General features: G+C 40.3%; 2 protein-coding genes across 2 annotated transcripts; both read left to right on the top strand.

Moving 5' to 3' along the window:
* Positions 1-77: 77 nt before the first annotated feature.
* timm10 (translocase of inner mitochondrial membrane 10 homolog (yeast)) lies at positions 78-2,993 on the top strand. Its single transcript, XM_030418451.1, has 2 exons — positions 78-302; positions 2,280-2,993. Exons 1-2 carry the CDS (start codon positions 232-234, stop codon positions 2,473-2,475), a joined length of 267 nt encoding a protein of 88 aa, XP_030274311.1. The 5' UTR covers positions 78-231; the 3' UTR covers positions 2,476-2,993.
* Positions 2,994-4,502: 1,509 nt separating this feature from the next.
* Positions 4,503-22,900, top strand: unc93b1 (unc-93 homolog B1, TLR signaling regulator). The gene is made up of 13 exons (XM_030418440.1): positions 4,503-4,811; positions 8,767-8,883; positions 9,040-9,181; positions 9,277-9,430; positions 9,556-9,717; positions 12,147-12,276; positions 12,414-12,507; positions 13,493-13,617; positions 15,351-15,533; positions 15,704-15,977; positions 16,061-16,182; positions 17,181-17,303; positions 19,394-22,900. The coding sequence occupies exons 1-13, from the start codon at positions 4,518-4,520 to the stop codon at positions 19,667-19,669; spliced, it is 2,196 nt and encodes a 731-aa protein (XP_030274300.1). The 5' UTR covers positions 4,503-4,517; the 3' UTR covers positions 19,670-22,900.
* Positions 22,901-23,226: the final 326 nt, after the last annotated feature.

Genomic DNA, 23,226 nt, shown 5'->3' with positions numbered 1-23,226 from the left:
CCGTTGATGTAATCAGGCCAGGAGGGGGCGCACTGCCTCTACCGTCCGTTTGAATCGAACTTTATTGACACAGTATTTGTGAGCGGAAGCGGTACACACGTGCTGTCTTCAAGATTTGAAGGTTACAGAAGAAGCACCGCGTAGTTTTCTTCTCGGCTGTCCGCAAGAGAGGGTCACCAGAACGGCGTGTTTGAGGTTGTAGCCGGGTGTGAGCAGCACTGAAGCGGAGACATGGACCCCATGAAGGCACAGCAGCTGGCGGCGGAGCTGGAGGTGGAAATGATGGCTGACATGTACAACCGGTAAAGCCAAAACAAGCTAACCGTTGAGCTAACCTTAGCCATCTCCTATTCATGCTACACCTGTCAGCAGTGAACTGTCTCATGGCCTTGTTTTACAGTTCTTCTGAAACTTATGCACGTATTTACAGCGGGTCATGTCACCATGTCAGTTTCCATAATTCAGTGACGACGTGGTTTTCGTGTCTCTGGTGCTAGCTTCGTTATATCGGATTATCTGAAATTACTGCAGCTACATGTGACAGTAACGTTATTTCAATTATGCTTACTGGACTGACACTGAATGGACATAAAGGACTATGTAAACCACCAATAACAAACAGTGCAGAGTTAGCTTGTCCTGTTTAATTGTCACTGAATTGATGTACAGTAAGTTACAGTAACACACGACCAAGGACACTGAAGAGAAATGTGGCATTGAAGTCCTCTAAATGTGTGTTGTGAGTACAAAAGCCCAGTGTGAATTATCAGTTTTTATTAACAGTTTATGATCAATCTGTACGTTTTCGACTGATTTATTAATCACAAGAGAATTGACAAGTGTAAAATATTTCGGTCTCATCTCAGGGACCCTGAATGTCCTCCACACCGACATTTGCTAACGAGTTAAATCTGCTCAAACTTGGCTACTAATAATAGTAGATAAAAGTGCTCACACATTGTATTAATTTGTATCAAACAAATGAATCTCCCACACGATCAAACAATCTGAGTCCATAATTCCAGTACTGATCCCCACAGCAATGACGAGTATGTGTGTACTCAAAAGAACTACAGAGCTTATAGTGCTCTTAAATACGTATAGCATTTACTATACATAATGTATGTTGTGGACTAAGATATATTTTACCACAAACCATCCTCATCATTTCCATCAGACAAGTCTTTCTATGTGATGCCAGTGCAAATCAACAGAAAATCAATAGAAAATCATCCAGACTTAGAGTTTGATTACATTTCCCTTTCCATGTGGTTTTTAAAATGGGAATCCCTGGTGGAAAAATTCAGCTTGATGCAACTCAACTTCCAGCATGGGAGGAAAGAGATGCGTGTAGTTTGATGTGTGGACAGCGCACAGGTGAAGGGATGCTGCGGTAGAACTTAAGGTAGTTTGAGGACGAGGCAGGGTTGAAATGAGTCAAAACAGAAGGGGCGATTCAGAAAGAAGTTCAGGGGAACTGAAAAATGTGGACCGTTGTGGATGTCAAAGAGGGACTGCGCGTAGCACTGACAGGAAAGCACAGCATTGTGCTGCTTTAAACCATATTGGCTGCAAGAAGTATTTTAGCTCCCTTAGAATATATATATCTGTCTGAACATTTTTGGCACTTTACATTATCATCACACAGCCTTTTCCTTTGGCAATACATTCCCTCAATCATGCAATAGCATGCTTTCCTACACACGAAGCGCCAATATCTTCTGAAATATAGCGTCCACCTAAATGGATATATATATTTTTTTAGGCGTGATGATGATTGTCATTAATTAAACTGACTAGTAATATTTGTTAATGAGCTAGTATTAATCACAGCAAACCTTTTCCCACCAATTTAGCCCAAGGTTGCTCTGATAGACATGATCTTGTTGTTTTGGCCAGAGTTCTTCGATCATCTATGTTCCTGTGTCTGCCCTGCATGCCTTAGATGTTTCTCTGCTCCAACACACCTGATTTAAATGATGAGCTGATAACGACCCGTTCATTTGAAACAGGTGTGGTGGGGCTAACACTGTAACTGGTCATGCACGTTAACAATCCGTATTGTTAAATAAATAAATAAATAAATAAATTTTTTTAATTCTTAAAAAATGCTGATTCCAGCAGATCAAGCGGTATAATTTGACCAAGTGAAACTGACTTTATGTAAGCATTGACCAGACATCATATTCAGGTGCATATTAACACATGAAATGTGATGGAACTTTAGACATTTATGTTTTAAAAAATCTGACCGTCTCCTGGCTTCCCTTTCTTCCCAGTATGACCAATGCCTGCCACAGGAAGTGCGTACCGCCACATTACAAGGAGCCGGAGCTGACGAAGGGCGAGTCGGTGTGCCTGGATCGCTGCGTGGCCAAATACCTGGACCTCCATGAGAAGCTGGGACGCAAGCTGACAGAGCTCTCCGTCCAGGATGAGGAAATGATGAGGAAGGCAGCAGTGGGGAGCGGATAGAGACGCTGACGAAGGGAAGGAAGTGGAGCATCATGGGGAAGTTATGGGAAGGGGTCGGCGTACCTGGTTTCTCCGAGAGGAGAGACTTGCGTTTTAATAAGTGGGTGGGTTTTGTTGGGGAAATAAAAACATGTTAAATTAATGCTGTTGAGGGTCCACTGAGAAAAACTGCTTCCTTCACTGCAGCAGAGGACGAACATGGGACCGGAGGGATCACTGGAACACTTTGTGGAAGGACGACACAAAGACGTCTTCCAGCCTCTCTGGATGTGTCAGATTAGTTTTACACTCAGAAGTCGCCTGGAATGAAAAAAATAAAAAAGACTGGAAAGGAGGAACACCAGGGACAAGTGATATTATGTTTCAGTCATACTCTGTGATTGTTTTTAGCTGCTTTTCTACAGCAGAGACTCAAATATTGCGTTGAAGCTTTGTGGAACCAGCCATCGGGTAATCAGAGCAGGTTGAAACAACCACTAAAGATGATTTACATTTAGTCCTTGTTCCTAGATCACTCTTTGAACTCAAGGATTTTTTTTTTTTTTTTGAGAGGGGGTTAAAGTAAACATGGATCCTCTTCCTAAGGTTACAACACAACAGGATGATCAGTTGTTCACAATTACTTCTTGTGTGTTTTGTAGAAAAAGATACAATAAATGAAATATCAGGATTTGCACTGAATTGTGTATGGCAGTGTTCGAGACGATAGGTAACACTAACTAATGGGACAAATAATGATGAACAAATGCATGACTCATGATGAGTTAATGCATGAATGAATGCAGAACCTACCATTAATTCCTGATGCTGACTTTTAACAAAAGAAGTTACTGGAGCCCCTTTCACACGCACTGTAACTCTGCATTTATCCAGAGTTTACCCAGAGGAGCTGTATGTGTGAACACAGATGTCTGACTTTACCCTCCCAGCTCCATAGTCCCAACACATCTGTGAATGGCCATGTAGACGATGCGTAATTAATCAGCTGTAACACGCATACTCAAAAGTACACCAGGGCAGATAAAATTATTTTTTATGAACTGCTCATTATCAGAGTTCTGTAAAACATCTGTCGCTTGAGCTTCCATACGTCCTGCTCAGTTTGCAGCTGGACACAAATCCAAATGTTCATTGAATTTGCAGATGCGTCCAAATCATGCAGTTTCCTCATTACGGAGCAAACGACGACAAACATCCTGATCTGATTCACTTAATAGATCATATAGACCAGTTGAGGAAGCTGGTTCCTTGAGGGTGGGTTCCCCAGATGAAAAGGGAAATAAGTAATTTCACTTCAGTTCCATTCATAAGTGAAACAGTGTCACCAAGTCTGACTGTTTGGTCATGGGTTTCTTACCAGAATGAGACAAAATCTAATGAAATGGGGGAGTCTGTGGTCTAATTGGTTTTGGGCGTGAAACATCTGAGCTAAAGAATATTAATTCGGCTACGTCATGTGTTAAATGACATGCGTCAAGTTAGTTTATTTTTTTTATGTTACTGTATTAAAGTATTTAAGTTTAATTTGTGATTGTTTTGTGTTCTGCTTTTAGAGGCTGAGCAAATACATAGGTCTGAAATAAAACATCCAACTCATTTTGTTACACATCAATATAATGTATGAAGAAATTGTCGTGAACCAAGGACCAAGTAACTTCTGTGAATGTGTTAAAGTTCAGCAACAGGAACCTGATACATCCTACATTAAATCATCGTGCGTCATGCATCGGGTGAGTTTATGATTTCATAAATAAAGTGTTACCTCAGAGTTTACTCTCTTTTCAGGTGCCATGTGGCGTTTGTCTGTGGCAGCAGCTCAGACGCAGACTGCTCCTGGTCTGACTGACCCTTGCTCACCTGTCCTGCCGGTGTTGACTGTGTTGTGTTGTGTCATGTCAGTGGACCATGTTTCTGACTGTGAAACGTTCATTTTGTTTTTTTTCTTCATGTGCTAACCGCTGTGTCGGTGACGCAGCTGCATTGTTTTGTCGTTGTTAATAACTCTAATTAATAAAACATTGTCATGCTTTTATCTCAACATCATGAGCGTTGTCACTTTTCTGTCCCACACAAGTGATGTGGCGGCCGGTGTTGTTCCCGTGGCATCATGCGGGCAGAGAGGTGCCTGTAGCTTTAAGAGAAGCAAGAGTGAGGAAGTGAAGACGGCTGAGTTTCGTTTCCCTGTAGAAACTTGTATTTATACCTGCACCGTGTTCGTCGGAAAGGAGAACCAAAAGCGGCGGGGTCGACCAGTCACACGATTGCAGGGGTATCTGCGCTGCTCTCACACAGGTGGACAACTTTTACATGCCGAGGAGCCCCGTCAGAGAGACATGGTCAGTGAGTTTCAATTCAATAAAGTTTGATGCATAGTAAAACAGACATAGAGAAGGGGTGTGTGTGTTGTTAAGCTAGCTGTGTTGGAATAGGTCCCGTTCTGTATATCAAAATAGTTCTTGGACAGGCTAAAGCAGAAACAACCGGCTGATATCGATGAAATCAGTAGAACTTTTTTTTTTTACATACATGTCATAGCAGCTCAGACGTGCTTTTAATCCGCGAATATACTACTGCAAGTTAACAAGTCAGTCTTAAAAGGACTATTGAAGAGGAGTTTAAAAGCCTTGCTGAAGAAAAAGTAGAAAACGACCTCTGTGCAATACTCCTGTGTGAGAAGAAAAACATGGTAATAACTCAAGTGTGACGTTTGCCCTGGTTTATAGAGTCATATTCATGTACGGAGGCCAAAGAAGACATGGTGGCATTGTGTTTATTGCCACATCCTCTTTTATAACTGTTTGTTAAAGTTAAGGGTAAGACAAAGATCAAATAGTTGCATCGAAAAGACAGTTTTCATGTTATCCATTTTGAGATACCGGGAGGAAGGTGTTACATATTTTTATTCTAAGAACAGGGGGAGGCCCCCCAAGACAATATGGATAACTCAAGAGAAGGGTGTGCTTTGTTATAGCAAAAAAACAAAAGCAAAAAGAATTAATAAAAGCTTGAAAATCAAATAACTGAAATAAAATGTTCATTCAGTCCCTTGCCTAAATGTTTTTTTTAACACAAATAGAACATGCACCTTCTACTACTAAATAAAAAAAACACTGAATGACATTGAAACCTCAAAAAGAGGACTTAAGTTCAATTAAAAGAATGAAATGAACTCAAATGTTAATTCAGGAAAATGTATCTGTCCACGCGACAGAGATAAGGTGCTGTAACACCAACAGATAAAGGACAAGATTCAACATCACCACCGTAATGAAACGTCATAACCTTTTTTAAGATATATATTTCGTTTTGATTTCAGTATTGTAAACACGCCACGCAGTTTCCCATTTGAACATGTCAAATTTTCAGTTGCCTTAGAATTGAAGACATTTCCAGCTGTAAATACATAAAGACAAAACAGAAACAAGTTAACTATTTAATCATCAACCTGAAATGCATGTAGGTAGTAGAAGGGATTAAGAGAGTGAAAGACAGAATACATGTTAATACAGGTACCATCAGAGGATGCCACCTTCGTAAAATGAACTCATTTGATTTGCTCCATAGTTCAGACTTCATGGCTTGAAGGAGCAATTATACTGATGCTCTAGCCATAGATTTCAGCCTTAGTCTGTAATAGGGCTGGGTATCACCAGGTACCTCGCGATACGATACTTTCACAATATTTTGCACACGATAACGATAATATCACGATACAGCGATTCTGCGATAATCGATATATTGCAAGGAATTTCATCCACGATACATCAAGATATCTGTGTCACTGAAGAAATTCAGAATTTATTGACTGCACTGAATCCATTTCACAGGAATTACAAAACATTGTCAATCAATTTCACATGAATGACAGCCAAGTAAACAAAGAGTATATTGCGCAGTGTCTCTTCTTAACACACACACTGACTACAACTATCATTAAATATCTATATGTGTGGGTTTCAGAGCTACTTAAACCATTTTTTAAATTTTATTTGGTTGTATACCTATGTTTGAATAAAGATAAAGCTGTCCTCCGAAGAGGGGTGGTGGTGGTGGGCCAAAAAAAAAATGTTATTTTTTTTTTTTTACATTTTTAAATATCGATATTTGGCACCAGTGTATCGATAACGTACCTCAAGACGAAATATCGCGATATATTGTAGTATCGATATTTTGGCACACCCCTAGTCTGTAATACATGTCTGTGCCCTGTGAAAATGTGAGCAAGTGTCTAAATGTAGTCCCCTTAGTGTTATGCACAGTAAGAGATTTGACAACTCTAGCCCCCTCAGGTATCTCATAAGACGACTAATTAAACATAAAGCGATTGAAACGTTTGGATGTGTACTTAAGGTGCACTGAACTGTCCATATCATTCCAAATATACTACACACTTCATTATATTGGCTCATCACAACTTTAAACACAAGTCAAAATGTGCGCAACACTTGGAGATAAGCATCTTACTTCTGTCTAAAAATGAAACTCTGCTGCAGGGATGCCACAATAAGTGGATTCCGCAATTAACCGCAATTAAAACGTCATGTTTTTGTAACCATAAAGTCTCAGCTACATTGAGGGTTCTGTTCTCACTCTCAAAAAACATTATGGTATAATTTTTTTAGGAACATTGAGGAAAATTAAACACACTTAGATAATTGCTAATAACTGGCAACCAGCAGACAATAGACAGAATGAAAACATTAACATGGTGCACCAGGTTCAGGTGAGCGCATCAGCTAAAGGATGGGAGAGGGACTGTTATTGTGAAACACACTTTAATCCTGAAACTGCGACCTATAATTGCTGCATCCCTACTCTGCAACCTCTCTTTTGCAAAATGTCATGACTGCAACAAAATGGCACTATTCCGAACACAGCTAGCTTAATTACTCTTTTGTAGCAGTAACAACATAGTCATCTACTTCATATGAAACAGTGGTTTGTAAATCTTGCTGAATGTTCTCACTTAAGATTGTCATTACACCTGCTGACATTTGACTGAACACAAAAATAGAAAGCTTTAAAAAAAAAAAACACAAAGAAGAGAAGAATTACAGAACAGTCATCAGCACAATATGTTAGTGTAAACTCCCGGAAATAAAAATAATTATAGTAATGCCTTGTCATGGTGTATGTAGGCAGATGATGTTGTTAGCCAACACTATATTGACTGTGGCCAGTTCCTGTTCATGAGTGAGCAGGCGTTGCCTTCCACCCTCAAGAGGTTATCTAGTAGCTCTGTTGGAAATGCAGAACACAAGGTCATTGGTTAGGTTTTTACATACTGCACTGTCATATTGTACATTGATGTACAACATCAAAACTGTATTACATATACTTCACACCACTATACCTTGTTTTTGATCACTGAGGAGTGTAACACAGTATAGCAGGACTACATTGTATTATGCTGTGCCACAGAATAATGTGCTACAATTGCACAGGCACAGTCGAGTGTATAAGATTAAAGGCATACTTTAAATTCATTCGTGAATGAAGTGTGTGTCAAATGTAAGAAGCAATGTGTCCTAAACATGTCCTACTGCAAACAGTTCCAACAAAACATTTAGCCTAATGTTTGTCTTTATTTACTCACCCCCGCGCAGAAAGTCAGGTGAACTTTTGTAGTCCGTGAAACATTTCTGGAGCTATTCAACATAACAGCATTGCCGCATTATTGGAAACAACCGACTTAGATGGGGCCTTGTTTTAAAATGTTTTAAGAAAAAAAATATTAACAAAACAAATGGCTTCATACAGCTCATCTGGTGTAATCCAAGTCTACATAAGGCCCACGATCCCAAAAGACGTTATTTACGCCTTGTTTTTAAAGGCAAAGTGTGTTAGTGCACGCTCCACCTGAAGACTACACAAACATAAATGCCTGTAAATGTAAAAAGAATGTAGATAAGTTATTTTCAAATCAACGTTGGGACAATGACAACGACAGTGACTTGGACAAGCTGTATGGAGCAGTTTAATTCCTTTCTGCCATTTTTTTTACATTTTAAAACAAGTCCCCAATTTACCTCTGTTGTTAAGGAGAATGCTTTAACACTGTTTTGCTGTGAAGCTCCAGAAATGTTTGGTGGCCGCACTATGAAACCTCACTGGACTTTTTCATTGTCATGGTGGTGTGTGTTGATAATGGCAGAATTTTCATTTTTGGTTGAATGTCTATTGTCCTTTAAGGCATGGTTGTCAGGAGGTAAGGAGGCATTTTCTTATTGTGTCCTCTTGTGTGCAAGCAATAATCCAGTAATCCAGTGTACTGCTCTTTTTGGCCACTAGATGGAGGCATGTGAGAGAGAAGAGTTGATTGTGGATGCTGATCACCTTGCAGCAGCTCCTAATGGCATCGAGAATGAACTGCTGGATGTGGGAGAGGAAGACCACATGCAGGGCCAGGTGAGCTCCTTGCTGTCCTGTGAAAAACCTCCTGACTGTGTGATTCTCCAGTTTCTAGTGAAAGATTGTTTCTCTCCTCCATGAGTGTATTAAAATTCCAACACCTTTGCTCTCATAAAACGGTTGCATAACTTTCTTTCGAATTTCTTTCCTTAGATGGAGGAGTTTCTTGGCCCACAGGCAGAGTACAACGAGGAGGAGGAGGAGAGGAAATACTACCGGAGGAAGAGACTCGGAGTCATCAAGAATGTTCTGGCAGCCAGTGTTGGAGCCATGATTGTGTACAGTGTGTATATGGGTGCGTTTGATTGGAGGAACGACATCGAGGTTGACAATGCACACAAAGAGGCAGAGTTTTTAATTTGTGTGTGTGTGTGTGTGTGTGTGCTACAGGCCTACTGCAAATGCAGCTAATCCTCCATTATGATATGACATACCGTGAGGTGAAGTACAGCAACCTTGGCCTGGTGGACATCGATCGCAAAATGCTGATGGGAATCAACGTCACGCCCATCATAGGCCTGCTATACACCCCCATACTCATCAGGTGGACACACACACACGCAAGCACGCACCACGCACGCACCCACACACATACTGACATACAGACACAAATGATAAAACCATTCTTGTTAATTTAAATGTTTAAAAATATATTCACTTCTCTGGCAGGTTTCTTGGAACCAAGTGGATGATGTTCCTAGCTTCTGGAATCTACGCACTCTTTGTCTCAACCAATTACTGGGAGCGTTACTACACCTTGGTCCCTTCAGCCGTAGCTATTGGCGTGGCCATTGTTCCGTTCTGGGCCTCTTTGGGAAATTATATCACTAGGTAAGAAACATGACGTTGAAGGGTGGGTGGGTGAGAATGTGTCATGAGAGGCTGAAGCTTCACCCTATTTTTGTCACAGAGAAGGTAGTGCTGAAGGTTGATAGCTGAGATCTCAGTCTATAGTCAATGTCACAGATCTTTGCTCTGACCTTCTTCTGCCTAGTTTGAGCTCACTATCTGAATTTTTCTCCCCTTACACAACATATTGTGTTGAAATGCCTAAAGATAACTTTCGTCTTCAACATTTCAAATATTTCTGTAACATTTTCCCATTTAAATGTCTAGAAACATCTAGCAATTTTGTTATACATTTTGTTGAGTTATGTACTAACAGTATCCCAGATGTTTCCAACAATTTGGAACCAAGAGAAATCCAGAATATTACTCAAGGAAATGGTATGTTTCATTTAGTTGCCTGTCACTATACTCTCTGTGAAAACATCAGATGATACATCAGAGAGTGAGGAAGGAAGCCAGCGAATGTGACCTATTTAGCCATTAAGTGAACATTTCTGTCTGAGTCACGTCACACAGATTTTCATATGTCAGACAACAACTACAGTGACTCTACTTCACAACATCATCAGACAAAAAAACAAACAAACAAACTGGTAACAGTTTATAAGCAGATTTTCTTTTCATATAAAAACGTAATAGGTCCAAGATATGTACTCAGTGAGACAGTTGGAAGATTTGTCAGTTCTTTCTGTTGGACAGACTTCTAAATTAAGTTGTGACTTGGCCTGATTGACTGCTGGCTTCATTAAATTAAGAAAATGCAAAATACAATATAAGGACAAACCTGGAATGATCTGTCCTGTTCCTGGGGGCCCACTACCCTGCATGTTTTAGACGTTTCCTGATTCAAATGATCAATCTCTGCTGACGCCTGTTATTGATCCATTCATTTGATTAAGGTGTGTTGAAGCAGGGAGACATCTTAAACATAGGGCCTCCTGGACCAGGATTGAATGTTTTAAAACTGCACCTTGACAACAGGGCCCACTTAAACATCAGCACCATTCATGGTGTTACATTTCAAACAAATATTTTTAATTTTATTGACATATTAATTCAGGAGCTCAGGTGGTTTTCCTGCTTTGTATAGTGACGCTGTTTCTAAATCGCCTCATAAACAATTTCTTGTTTCTTGTTGTTGACATTCTTCAAATGGGTCAAAAACTGGGATGCTGTGTAATAGGTCAATAAAAAGACATACATATAATCAAATGTAAACAAACTGTTAACCGACAACACTATACAAAGTGTTCTCACACCCATGTAGTGTAGTGGGTGAGTACAATCATGTGTTTCACTAAGTGGTGAGCCTTGCCCCGTACTTGCTTGTTAATGACGGAGCCTTTTCAAGGGAGCCTCTTCCAAACCCAGTCATGATGCTGTCACCTGTTACCAGTGAACCTGTTTACCTGTGGAATGTTCCAAACAGCTGATTTGTAGCATACCTGAACTTTCCCTGTCTGTTGTTGCCCCTGTCCCAACATGTTTGAAACGTGTTGCTGGCATCAAATTCAAAGTTGATGAGGTAAATCATTAAATAAATTGTCTTTGTACTGTTTTAATTGACTATATGTCGAAAAGGTCTAACAAATTATCATATCGTCTTATTTATGCAGTTTTACACGGCATCCAACTTTTTGGGAGGGAATTGAGGTTGTACAGTCAAACCTGTTTTAGTTAAATAATAGATTTGAGCTTGTGGTGTAATATAATACACCTCTTCATTAAGATTCATTGAGATCATGATCTCTTTTTCAAGGCAGACCTGTGTACAAGAATAAACATATACAGTGTAAGCATGGACAGACACAGAAAACGCCCACACATGTGGTATATTTAATTTCACATTGAGACAAAGAATTACAAGGCGAACTGCACATGCCTCTCTTTAAAAATCCTCAAGTGAAATGAGAGATTTTCATTTCAAAGTCCGTTGTGTCAGTCGATGGTGACGGAACTCTAAAAAAGCAGCTTCGAGTGTTTTCACGTCTGTTCACAAAGAGCTGGAACAATAACAACTCCCCGTATTGTGTCGATCAATGCAGCCTGAAACAACATTTCACCAGGCACTTTTTTTGTTGAAATTCTGTTGAACTGTGCGGTGCTGTAGTCGTCAAGCTGAGATATAAATTGTCAGCACACTTTTTTCGTCACTTTGCAAAACATTGTTCCTTTGTGATGCTATGCTGCGGATAAACATACGATTCTCTCAGACAAAACCCAGTGGTTTTCATTCCAGTGTCTAAAGAATAACTCATTTATAAATGTAAGGCACATTCTCAGGCCCCCTTATTCTGTTAAAATCAAACTATGAATTTTAGGGATCCTTACACCTCTATTATGCACTAGTCATGGAGCAAAGCTTAGTTGTAAGTGTGTTTATCTTTTTCTCCCCCCACAATCCTATGCAGAATGGCGCAGCAGTACTACGAGTACGTCAACTACAGAGAGGATCACGTGCAGGAGCAGAAGAAGCTTCCTAAGGGAGCGTGCCACAGCTACATCATCGTCTTCCAGTCAGTCTTTCACATTATCTATCATGTGAGTCTTACGCCATGCTTTCTTCACTAATGCTTCAATTAGCATCATGTTGTGTGCTGTGTTAAACAGTGGAAAACAAGTGTGCACAGCTGCAGAAACGAAGCTCAAGTCCCTGCCTTCTCTCCCTTCCTTATCAGCTGAGTTTTGTCTTCGCGGAGTTCCCCATGCTGTTCGTCCTCAACGGCCACCTGCGTGAAAGTGATCACATTCTCTACAATGTCAAAGGCTGCGGTAAAGACATGTCACTTCACCTCCACTGATTACCGAAGTAAAAGCAGGATAAGAACGTGTCAGGATTGAGACATGGCAAAGCTGTAGCTTGACATTTAGGGAAATACTTACCATGCTTCTTGCCAAAAGTTACTTTGTCAATTATACGGCCAGCAACAAAGGGTACTGTTCTGTACACGACCTGCCTTACCCAAAACAGCAACGTACAAAGTTAGAGACTGGCTGATGAAGATAGTAGAGTGTTTAGCAGCTGAAGCCCTGCGTATTTCCTCAGGTCCCTCAGGAGTTGTTTGAAATGAAAACAGAGAAGAGCAACCAGTGAACTTATCGTAATCAGTTAGTCAAAGGCACGACCCGTAATGAAAGCTAAGGTTGCATCGTGTTTGCTTGATGTTTAAAAAAGGGAACTGTTTGCCAACACGCTCACCACAACTTCAAAAGCTGATAACACACCAATTCATGTTTTCAGCTTGTTGTACTGATCCCAAGTGGCTGAAAATCAATTTTAGCAGCTTTCAGTGCTTGATCGTCTGTATTTCAAAACCTCCCGTTTTCTTACCAAGTTTGTAAAGTGAACATTTTGTTTAATTTCTCAGAATCAAGCGTAAGAAAACACAAGATGGCCCCTTTAAGCTGCTGTGAAAATTACTGAAGTGCAGCACTTCTGCTAAAGCTGAAAAGTGTTTCCTGTCACGCTTAACCTGGAAAAGGATCTCACTTCTGGCAATGATGCTTCCTTTTTATTGTGACCAGTGATCAGAGGAAACAAAAATGTACATGCACATGCCTCTCAGATAAGATCCTCAACATACAAAACCATGGTCGCACAACTAGTTTTTTTCAAACTGCTGCTTTAATAGTTTTCCATTCCGCTTTTCTCAGGGTACATTTCAGCTATATGTTACTCTGCAGAGATGCAGCCTTGTGTGTTAAAAAAACAGGAATGACGTTTCTTAATGGCTGAACTTTCCTCTTCCTCTGCCAGGAGCAAACATCAGCGGAGTGATCCCCGGCTTCAACAGCACCGTGCTGCTCAACCTGCCTCGCTCCATGCTGCTCATCCAGGTGGAGAGCGTCCTCATGGGCTTCGCCTTCCTGGCCATGCTCATAGTAAGATTAAACCCACAGTTAACATGCTGTGTGACTTCTTTACTTGGTATACCCATAAAATCAAATGGAGTGATAGAACAACTTCAGGCTGCGGCCTGCAGTACACATGAACTATTGTTTGTTTTTCATCTTGATAGTGATTTAGGGACAATGATATGACTGGCTAGCTCGCTTGTGTTCTTGTTAAATATACTGTCAAATTTACTCTTCTTCAACTGTAAGCAATTTTTTTGGCTTTGAATCTTTAATGACATAATGTGAGCTTGTTGTTAATAGCTGAGCCAAAGTGCTCAGTCATATCATATCTTAGAAGTCATATCTAAGGTTCATCCTGTTTAGTGGAGTAGAGAACAACATCTCCATTGCATAAGAACTGTATGGGATTGTAATGATTTTTCCAGCTATTAGTCCAACCCTCAGTCATTGCCACGTTGGGATGGGACAATTGTTGATCGTGGTGAATATCTAGTTTCAAAGATAATCTTGAGAGCCTAGCTTAATAACATACGGTCCTACATTGATTTCAGTCATTTTTTTCAGTTATCTCTATCCTTGCAAACCAACCCCCTTTAATTTAAGCTCTGTTCTCCAACTCTGTTTTCTGAATGGTTTGTTTTTCACTAAAAGGGGTGTTCACTAAGAAGTTTGTGCAAATATGAGTGATGCAAAAATACATTTGTTTCTTAACAAACTGAAAATAGCGTAAGTGGGATAATGCCCTTCGAAGCATCAGTCATTGTCCGTCTCACATGCATTCATGTTATCCATTAGCTCCTGATAATGGACACCTTGCAAATTATATCCCACGCAATGTAATGTGTAACAGTGCTGTTGTAATGGAGCTGGTATTATGTGGGTATAGCTAATAAAGTGGCCAAATAGTGTATGAGAACTTGTTTGGAAACACAAACAATGTACACATCCAGCACACACAGCAACATGTTTCTGACCAATTGATGCATATTCTGTTAATCCACTTTCTGTGAAGAGTGTACACACAGTATACTATAGTATATGTTGCTAATTTGAATGTGTGCTCTGTCTTGTGGGGCACAAAGTGTTGAGTGGGCTTTGAGCTTTTTTGGATGGACACGGTTTCCAGCTGCTAAAAATGCTGCAGATGAGAGGCGTGAGAGTGAACCAAAACAGTGAGGACATAGACTAAAATAATGAGCTAAAACGCTCAAAGCTGAGGGGACCTGCAGTGTTTGGTGATAATTCTTTGTTGGTTCATGATTACTAGCAACCTGTCAAGTTACATACAGTTAACTGTTTTGTGTAGAATATTGATTAGAGCATCTTTAAGATGGAATTCATGAATATTTTTGAGACACATTTTCCTAATTTGTGTGAGACACCAGGTGCAGTCATGTTATCCACAGAGCGCTCCCACTCTAAAATTACCTGCCATAAATGTTCTAAACCAGTTGGTCTGTTCGGGGATGCTCAGGGCTCAAACCTATCCCATCATGCTGATGAGAACAGTTTATCACAGTGGTAGCTCACAGAAAAAGCACAGTAAACACACGCTCAGTTCTACAGAGTTGAACAATTTAGAGCAATTTAGAAGGCTGGCTTGAGAAAAGGGTTGTTGTTGCTAATACCACTCTCAGCAATTTAAGAGAGATTCAAGGGCTTTCAAGTATTTTATGTTTATGCACAGCACAAACAAACCTGAGCAATCATCTGAAATGATTACAAATAAACTGATTACTGCCTGCTGCTCCCCACAGTTCCTTTTGCTCTGCGGTGCTGCTTACCGCCCGACTGAAGAGATCGACCTTCGCAGTATTGGCTGGGGCAACATCTTCCAGCTGCCTTTCAAACACTTCAGAGACTACCGCCTGCGACTGCTCTGCCCATTCTTCATCTACAGCGGGTTCGAAACACTGTTTGCAGTGACTGGATTCTCCCTGGTACTGTGCTGTTATTGAGATTGTTGAAAACTAGACTAGCTTTTACTTGAATTTTGTCTATTTTCTTTATTTTGTTAGTGCTTTGGGTAGATTGAAATGCAGAATAATCAAACTGGACAAAAAAGGAGATAATAATGTTTTTTGTTTTCTTTCCTTCTTTTCCTCCGCAGTCGTACGGCGTCTGCGTTTTGGGCCTGAAAAAGCTGTGGCTCCTCATAGTGGTCTATGGCCTCTCCTGCTCTATCTTTTCCTCCCTATCTCTTTGCCTCCTGCGCCTCCCACGCTGGCTGTGTCTGGCAGCGGGTGCTGCTGTGCACATTGTGCTGCTGGTGGCTCTCCTTGCGTTGCCTCTTTATCCTGACCAACCAAAATATTTGGGCCCTCTGCTGGTGATCTCAGTACTGTGGGGACTCGGCACTGCCCTGATCAAGACGGGCGTCAACAGTAAGTGACATCTGTGGTATCCGACACCAACTTTGTTCGCACATGATGTGTGTCAGCATGATGTGTGTCTTCTGTGTTGACAGCTCTGCTTGGTATGCTGTACGCTGAGGACAAAGAACGTCTGGACTTTATCTACACCATCTTCCACTGGTGGCAGGCCATCGCTATCTTCATAGTCTACCTCTGGTCCAACCTGCCGATGAGGGTAAGACTGTTAGTATACAGGGGCGGAGTGTCAAACAGGACGATCAGGAGTTTTCCCGGTCAATGAATTTGAATTTGAAACCGGCCCACAGATTATTCTGAGCGGCCGGCCCTTGGGCTCATTGAAGTTATTGACATTGTTTAAATACTCCGCGAAAATCTCTAAGATCTACTATATTAGAATGGAATGGAAGTCCAACCAATGTTTGTACCACTTGCTCACTCTATATATCTCAGTCATGGTTACCCTGCACACTATCTTAAGCTCATCTTAACTATCTTAATTTAATTCTTCTTATTCAGGCGTTACAGAACTTTCATGGTCGCAAATAAAAAAATGACCTGCAATTTAATTTGTTTGTTTGCTCTTTAATTAACGTAGAATGGAGCAAAGCCTCCTGGGAATGGGAAATGCGTTTATCCAGAGCCTGTCACTCTGCTTTATCCAATGAACTGAAATCTATTTACAGAAATGTAGGCGGGTAAATGAGTGGCCCCTCCTCTAATGGCATGACCCTACAGGATAATGACATATGTCAGACAGAAAGCTAGAGAGCATGTTTGAAGAAAATTACAGGATTTTTGACAGTTGAAGGATTTGCGTGGTTGATTGTTGTGGAAAGCCAGAAGAGAAAGGAGAAGAAGCGTATGCTGGAGGGGGATGCATCAAAGTTCTCGAAAATTACGAATTTATTCTGAAATCAAACATCAACGAGTGCTGCAACAACGACAACAACAGATTTCATATTTCCGTTATGCGTAGACTTGGATGGAGGAATTCATCTGTTATAATGCCAGCCAGGGTGGTTGGCCGGTGTGGACAGAATTTTTCTGGTGGATTTCGGTGCCCCACTCCGCTCCTGTTTGTTTAGACAGTGTTAAATGTGTGTTAATGTCGTATATTGCACCTTTGAGGGAAGACTCACCATTTGGATTCACATTTTAAAGAATGTTTGCCCAGTTTTTCTTTCTTGACCCATGTCTGACCTTCTCCCTCAGGCCAAACTCTCCATCCTGTTGGCCACTTTGTTGCTGGCGTGCTACTGTTACTGGTTGATGGAGCGTCGGCTGGCCGATAAAAAAGCTTATAGACTCCCTCGCATCCCACGGCCACGGCACAAGGTAACCAATCACAGAATCTTAAACAGTCGCCTGAATTTCGATTCAATAAAAGCCGATGTGCCAGTGTGCCAATGTCTGACCTGTAAAGCGCAGAATTTAAATGTGTTGATGTACGTTAGTTTTCACGGTTGACAAAAACATTATATAGACAACGAAATAGAGAGAATCAATCTTAAAAGTAGGTAGTTAGTTTGATTCTTGTACATTGTAGAGAATGTATTTTTGTGCTTAGCAAAGGAAATAACTAATGAATAAGGAAACAATCCTGTGAACAAAATGATCAAAGGGCCAGAATGAGGTAGTCAAAATGCTGTATTACAGTCAAGGTCTGCCTTACCACATTCATACTGCAGTTTACTGAACACAAGTAAGAATTCAGTTTCCATCGAAGCCAACTATGATATAAAGTATTGTTTTCCATCGATGCCAAGAAACAGCCGTCTGCACATTTCCATTTGTTTTGACATTATAGCACTGTCAGAAATAAGATCTTTTTCCCAGTTCATATCCGTTTAGTTTTTTTATATCTAATATCAAGAAGAAAGCCGTAAAAACTTTAAAACTAGAAAAGCTGCTTTCCCTGGAATAGTTTGGCTACCACATTTTATGACCGTTTTGTTTGATATATAACCTCTACAGGTGTTCTCATGTGGGTAAAAAGCCTTTTTAAACTCAAAAAGTTCAACATTAAATCCCCCCTTTGCTCAAAGTTACCTTTTGTTGCATCATTTTTATTGTTATATTATCGTTACATCATTTGGATTTTTGACCTTCACTGTGCAGAATGATGTGCTGAGAGTGAGTCTGTGCTCGCCTCAAATCAAACGGGATTTTATAAGATCGCAACCTGTTTGAAAAGCCAGGCATGGTCAAATATTAAGCTTACATTAAACCTGACGCAAACAGACAAATAGACTTTTCAATGAGTAAAAAGGAGTAGATCTTATTTATAGAAACCCTCACATATATTTAAAGCAAAGTATGTTTTAGTCTAGTCTAGTGTAGGAGACCTTTAAAAAAATCCTTTTTTCTCTGATCTATGTGTGACAAAACCACATTATGTAATTATATGAATTAAAATGTCCTTAGACGTATGAATGAAGACAGGTCCAGTATATTTTATACACCTCAGGGTAATACTGCTCTACTGTGGCCACTCGAAATCATACATTTACAAAACAAATATGTTAAAGATCACTTTGATTATATAGTTTAATAAGCACAAATCAGAAGTGCTGTTGCTATGGTTACCTTTAGTTTAATATACCTTGTGGACCAACTTAGAAGGACATTTGCAGCTGTTGACCAGAAGCAAAACTGTGTTTTGCATTGTGTTGCTGTGTTGTACAGTTTTAGCACCTGGGATCCGAGCTGAACATGTTCCAAGCCTCCATTCAGGAGGTGATTGCTTTGTGGAGTTTTTTTATTTTGATTGTGTTATTGTGTATTGTATTGTGTTAACATTACTGTAAATATGCAAGAATTAGCCTTGCTATTGCTGTGCTCTGTCGCACCAATAATTGTGCAACAAAGGAAAAACAAACAACGCAACAACAACAAAACACAAGCACAGACATCAGTGGCCTCAGTGGTTGCCGTAGCCAAGACCCGGGTGCGAGAGGCTATGAAGGAGGTCAAAAAAAGTTCAGCTATCTTGTCCGATGGCTCAAGAAAGGGAATCAGGGCTGCTGACCCTAACTGGTGATATTACATGTGTATGACGGTTTAACACACAGCTTTGCACATGTTCAAATGTTTCAGCGCCTTAGATAACAACCATATTTTATTCATGAAAGAAGAGAGTTTTCCTGGAGCGATCAACTCTCTTCTTCTCCCATTCAGAAATAAAGACGTGTCTGTAGAGATCTGTTGTCTGGCGAGATTTGAACTCAGTCCTTTGTTCTACACTCTGCCAGCCCTCAATAGAAGGAGTCCTTCAGCTGTGCAGGAGTATAAAGTCTTATTATAGTCGCAGTGTTAAGATAAAACATTTAACTGGAGACTTAAAGGTGACTACAAGCACATTTTAACTTGAGAGGACTCACTTTCGCTTCTTGGTCATTAATATAACATATTGTTTGTGTTGGCAGGTCAAAGGCTACCGCTACCTGGAAGAGGATAACTCAGATGAGTCAGACTCGGAGAGAAGTGAAGAGGATGATGGTGATGACAGGGACAAGAATGAGGACGGAGAACATGTGGTGGAGGAGAGGAGAGCAGAGGACAGGGAGGAGGAAGGCCAAGACGCAGGGGTCCAGGGAGCTGACTCACCAGGAACCAGGAGGAGAGGGCCGGAGGGTCACCACCGCAGACTGGAGGACGCCAATGTGAAGGAGGAAGAGAGAGAGGAGCGTGAGGAGTGGTGAGAGAGGAGAAAAAGTAGGAGAAAAGAATGGAGATGGTGGACAGATCACAGATGTACAGAAGAGGAAGAGAGTTAAAGATGTACTGGATGCCGTCGCTCTCGGTTCACTTTTACAGACTACGAGGACCAAAAACATTTTTTTCTGGCATGTGCTTTAATAAAAAGCTCTGACCTGCTGGTCAACTATAATCACAACAGGGAATCAAGGGTACAGAAACAGAACTGGGTATGACCATCTTAAAAAGTAGAGCACCTCAGATAAACAAGTCAGAAAACAACATGATTGATTCATTTGCTGCACAGCTTGTGGCTCATGTTTAAAAAAAAACGTGCTGGTCATTATCGAGGTAGTTGCAGTTGCTTTTGTGCTTCTTCGAGTGGAAAATATATTCTCTAACACAGAAGCTGGTTATATTTTAAAAAAAGAGAACTTCTTTACAAAGAATCTTCTGAATGTCTCAGAAAAAGGAATGAGGAATTGATTTTCTCAGTTCACCCTCTGGGTGAAGTGTGTTTTGAGTCATTTTTAGAGAGTCTGGTCCTGCTGGATGTGAACAGCGTAAGCAGCCTCAGCTATATTTAATGATCTGTCTATGGTTACTTTCAACCCCTTCAAGAAAACAAGCTGACCCAAGGTATCACCAGAAGCTTGGACACGTGTCTGTTGACGGATGTGTATCCCGGGGGAAGTTAAACATGCTTTTTGCTGAAGTTTAATATGAAGTTTAGTTTGAATGTTTGTCTATGTTCTAGTAAAGTTCGATACAGGTACGGCTGGTCGGTCATGTATGGCCCATAAGGTATGAAATAGGGATGTGCAGTCATTAATATGTGGATTCCATTGTTTAATAAAGTAACGTAAAAAAATGTCAGTGAGCAAGATTATACACGCGCGCTAGCAGTCGCTCTTAAGAGGACTGATTTGACAGTATACTGCTGATGTTAGCATGTTAGCTCGCAGTAACAATGTTAACTTGCTGATGTTAAGTAGGTTTAATGTTTGCCATGTTTAGTGTGCCATCTCAGTTCAGTTCGTAAGCATTCTGATCTGTGCTAATTAGCATTCAACTCAAAGCATGGCTGAGGCTGATTGGAATGTCAATGTTCATTGCAATCCCTTTCATAATTGTTAATTTTACTCAAAATCATGATTGTCAACCTGCCGGTGGCACAAAAAAAAAAGTCAGGGATTCATTAGCATTCTTCATCTGTGTTTACCATGAATATCTGTCCAAAATGTCATGGCAATCTATCCAACTGATGTTGAAATATTTCAGGACCAAAGTGCTGGACAGACCGACATTGAGTCATATCATTAGCGTGGTTAAAAACAAACAGGAGTTACAATTTAACTGAGAGACAGTACAGATAACATAACAAATAAACAAGGTCAGTTTATGCTTAACTACATACATATCAGGATACCCACAAACCCTAAAACAAAAATTATACACTCGCACAAAATGTTCTTTTATCATAATCCCAAAACAGCTTTTATTTGTGCTGAATGGCCATGGGCCCAATGGCCCTTTTTTTTTTTTTTTACAAAAGACATTTTGACATGGCACAACAGAAAAAGCACATGTGTAAAAATAACACAATGAACTGTGGCTGAGTTCCATTTAGCAGACAGTACAGTATGTCAATCCATCCTGCCTGTTGTTGTGGCTTAGTTGAGTAGGTGGTCCTTCAAAGTGGTCCAGGGCGCATGTGTGTACACATGCTGCTGAAAAGTTGTCGTCACATGAGGCCCCGACCACCTCTGGACATGCTCTGAGTGATCACATCTTATCACACCTGTACCTAGAGCTGTCAACTTACAATTGATCACTCAAGGGTGATCAAAATCAAAATGTCTGAGGTGAAACAGGTCTCATAATTATGACAAAAGGGGAGATTGGAGACCTCATATTGGATAATTTGGTGATTATGAGTGAATAAAGTAAATGTGACTATAAACAGAAGCTACTGTATATGTTATTATTGTTGCATCTGTAAAAAGTTGTCACGTAATTCCCTGTCATGTATTTTGCTTTTACAGCTTCTAAAATGATGTTTTGTTTTGTTTGTTTTTTTATTCCACCTTTTGTCATCTTTATTGATATCTCATCCAGGCAGCTTTGGGAGAAAATGAATCGCAATGTCAGCTCTCATGCTTTCAGACTGGTAGTCAAAAGTTCATATCGTTTCGTTGGTACTACACTCGCAAGTGTTATCTAAACCTGCTGTGGGAAGACAAAATAAATCCACATTCCCGTGTGAGTATTTATCATTTCATTTATGGCAAAAAAATAATTCCTGACTTTTTGATGAACTGACGCCAAAGCTACTTGATGTTTCACGGATCCCTGTCAAGTTGCTGATGATGTGAAATTGTGTTACTGAGAGTGTGAAACTCTGTTGCTGTGTCAACAGCAATACACTTTGTACCTTGCTCCTAATTGCGCATGTACTTTTAAATTAAGAGTGTGTTGAGGATGACTTACTGTGTTTGTCTTGTCAAGTTTCACCATGGAAACGTCAAAGCACGGCAAATGCAAAGAATAGCAAGACTAAATTAATGTTCATTCACATGCCCACACATTTATACAACATGTCACCTACGTCACTTCTTGTGTCTTTTACTTATGTAAGAGAAGAATTACTGTAATGGACTAAAGGGAAAAAAAGAAGTAAAAGTTCTGTTATCACCAAAAAATGATGTGATGAAGCACCCGCTCCCTCACTATATGCTAAACCCTTTTTGTTCAGAAAGGTGGACACAGTTCTCTCTTGTCTTTATTTAAATCACATTTCAGATATCAATGATAAATACATCGAATTTTCTTTCATCATTAGAATGTAAGAAAGCGGAAGTTCATTTCTCAAAATATATCACTCTAGATATATTTTGAGCAATAAACTTCCATGCTGTAATCAAAGCAATTACCTGTCAAGAGTTTGAGTCCTTTGTGGTGGCCATCTTGTGCTGCAGCCGAAAGAGGAAGCGTACCTCAACAGTAGTCTTTTTATATGCGGTGCATGAGTAGGCGTGGCCAGGCCAGTTTGAGCTGGAAAGGCGGACTCTCGTGCTATATGTGATATTAATGGTAGCGAATGGACTGTTTTTTTGAGGAAAAGATCCACCAGAACTCTCTGGAGCTGTGCAAAGAATGTTTTTCTTTGTTTCACGTTTCTTTTCTTTTTTTTTGGAGACTACAAATAAAAAGTCTGCCTATTTCTTTCTGCGCAACTCCCTGCCAGCGTGATGTTTTATCTTCCACCGTGCTATCCTGCACCTCACCTCGCCACAAATGAAAACACAGCCATGACCTTCTCACCGCCGTGCTTATGGAAAGTCAGGTGAGGGTTTGTAGTCCACAAGACACAGCCTCACAGCAAAACAGTGTTGCATCAGTCTCCTAAAACCTGAATAGGGATAGGGACTCGTTTTTGAATGGAACAAAACATAAAAGAAAATGCGAAACAGCTCCACACAGCTCGTTCAGCATCAACTGAGTACCCACCAATCCCAAACTGATTTGAAAAAAGACACTTCTTTCTCTGTCGACTGGTGGT

This window comes from Sparus aurata, chromosome 1 (genome assembly GCF_900880675.1).
Source record: "Sparus aurata chromosome 1, fSpaAur1.1, whole genome shotgun sequence".
NCBI lineage: Eukaryota > Metazoa > Chordata > Actinopteri > Spariformes > Sparidae > Sparus > Sparus aurata.
Note: the sequence above shows the minus strand (reverse complement) of the source record. Positions and strands in the feature narration are given on the sequence as shown.

Excerpts from the sequence above, each read along its gene's own strand:
- timm10 (XM_030418451.1), top strand. The coding sequence starts at position 232 with ATGGACCCCATGAAGGCACAGCAGCTGGCGGCGGAGCTGGAGGTGGAA. Across the intron at positions 303-2,279 it reads ATGGCTGACATGTACAACCG|TATGACCAATGCCTGCCACA; the intron begins GTAAAGCCAAAA and ends CTTTCTTCCCAG.
- unc93b1 (XM_030418440.1), top strand. The coding sequence starts at position 4,518 with ATGAGCGTTGTCACTTTTCTGTCCCACACAAGTGATGTGGCGGCCGGT. Across the intron at positions 9,182-9,276 it reads TGTGTACAGTGTGTATATGG|GCCTACTGCAAATGCAGCTA; the intron begins GTGCGTTTGATT and ends TGTGTGCTACAG. Across the intron at positions 15,978-16,060 it reads GATCAAGACGGGCGTCAACA|CTCTGCTTGGTATGCTGTAC; the intron begins GTAAGTGACATC and ends CTGTGTTGACAG.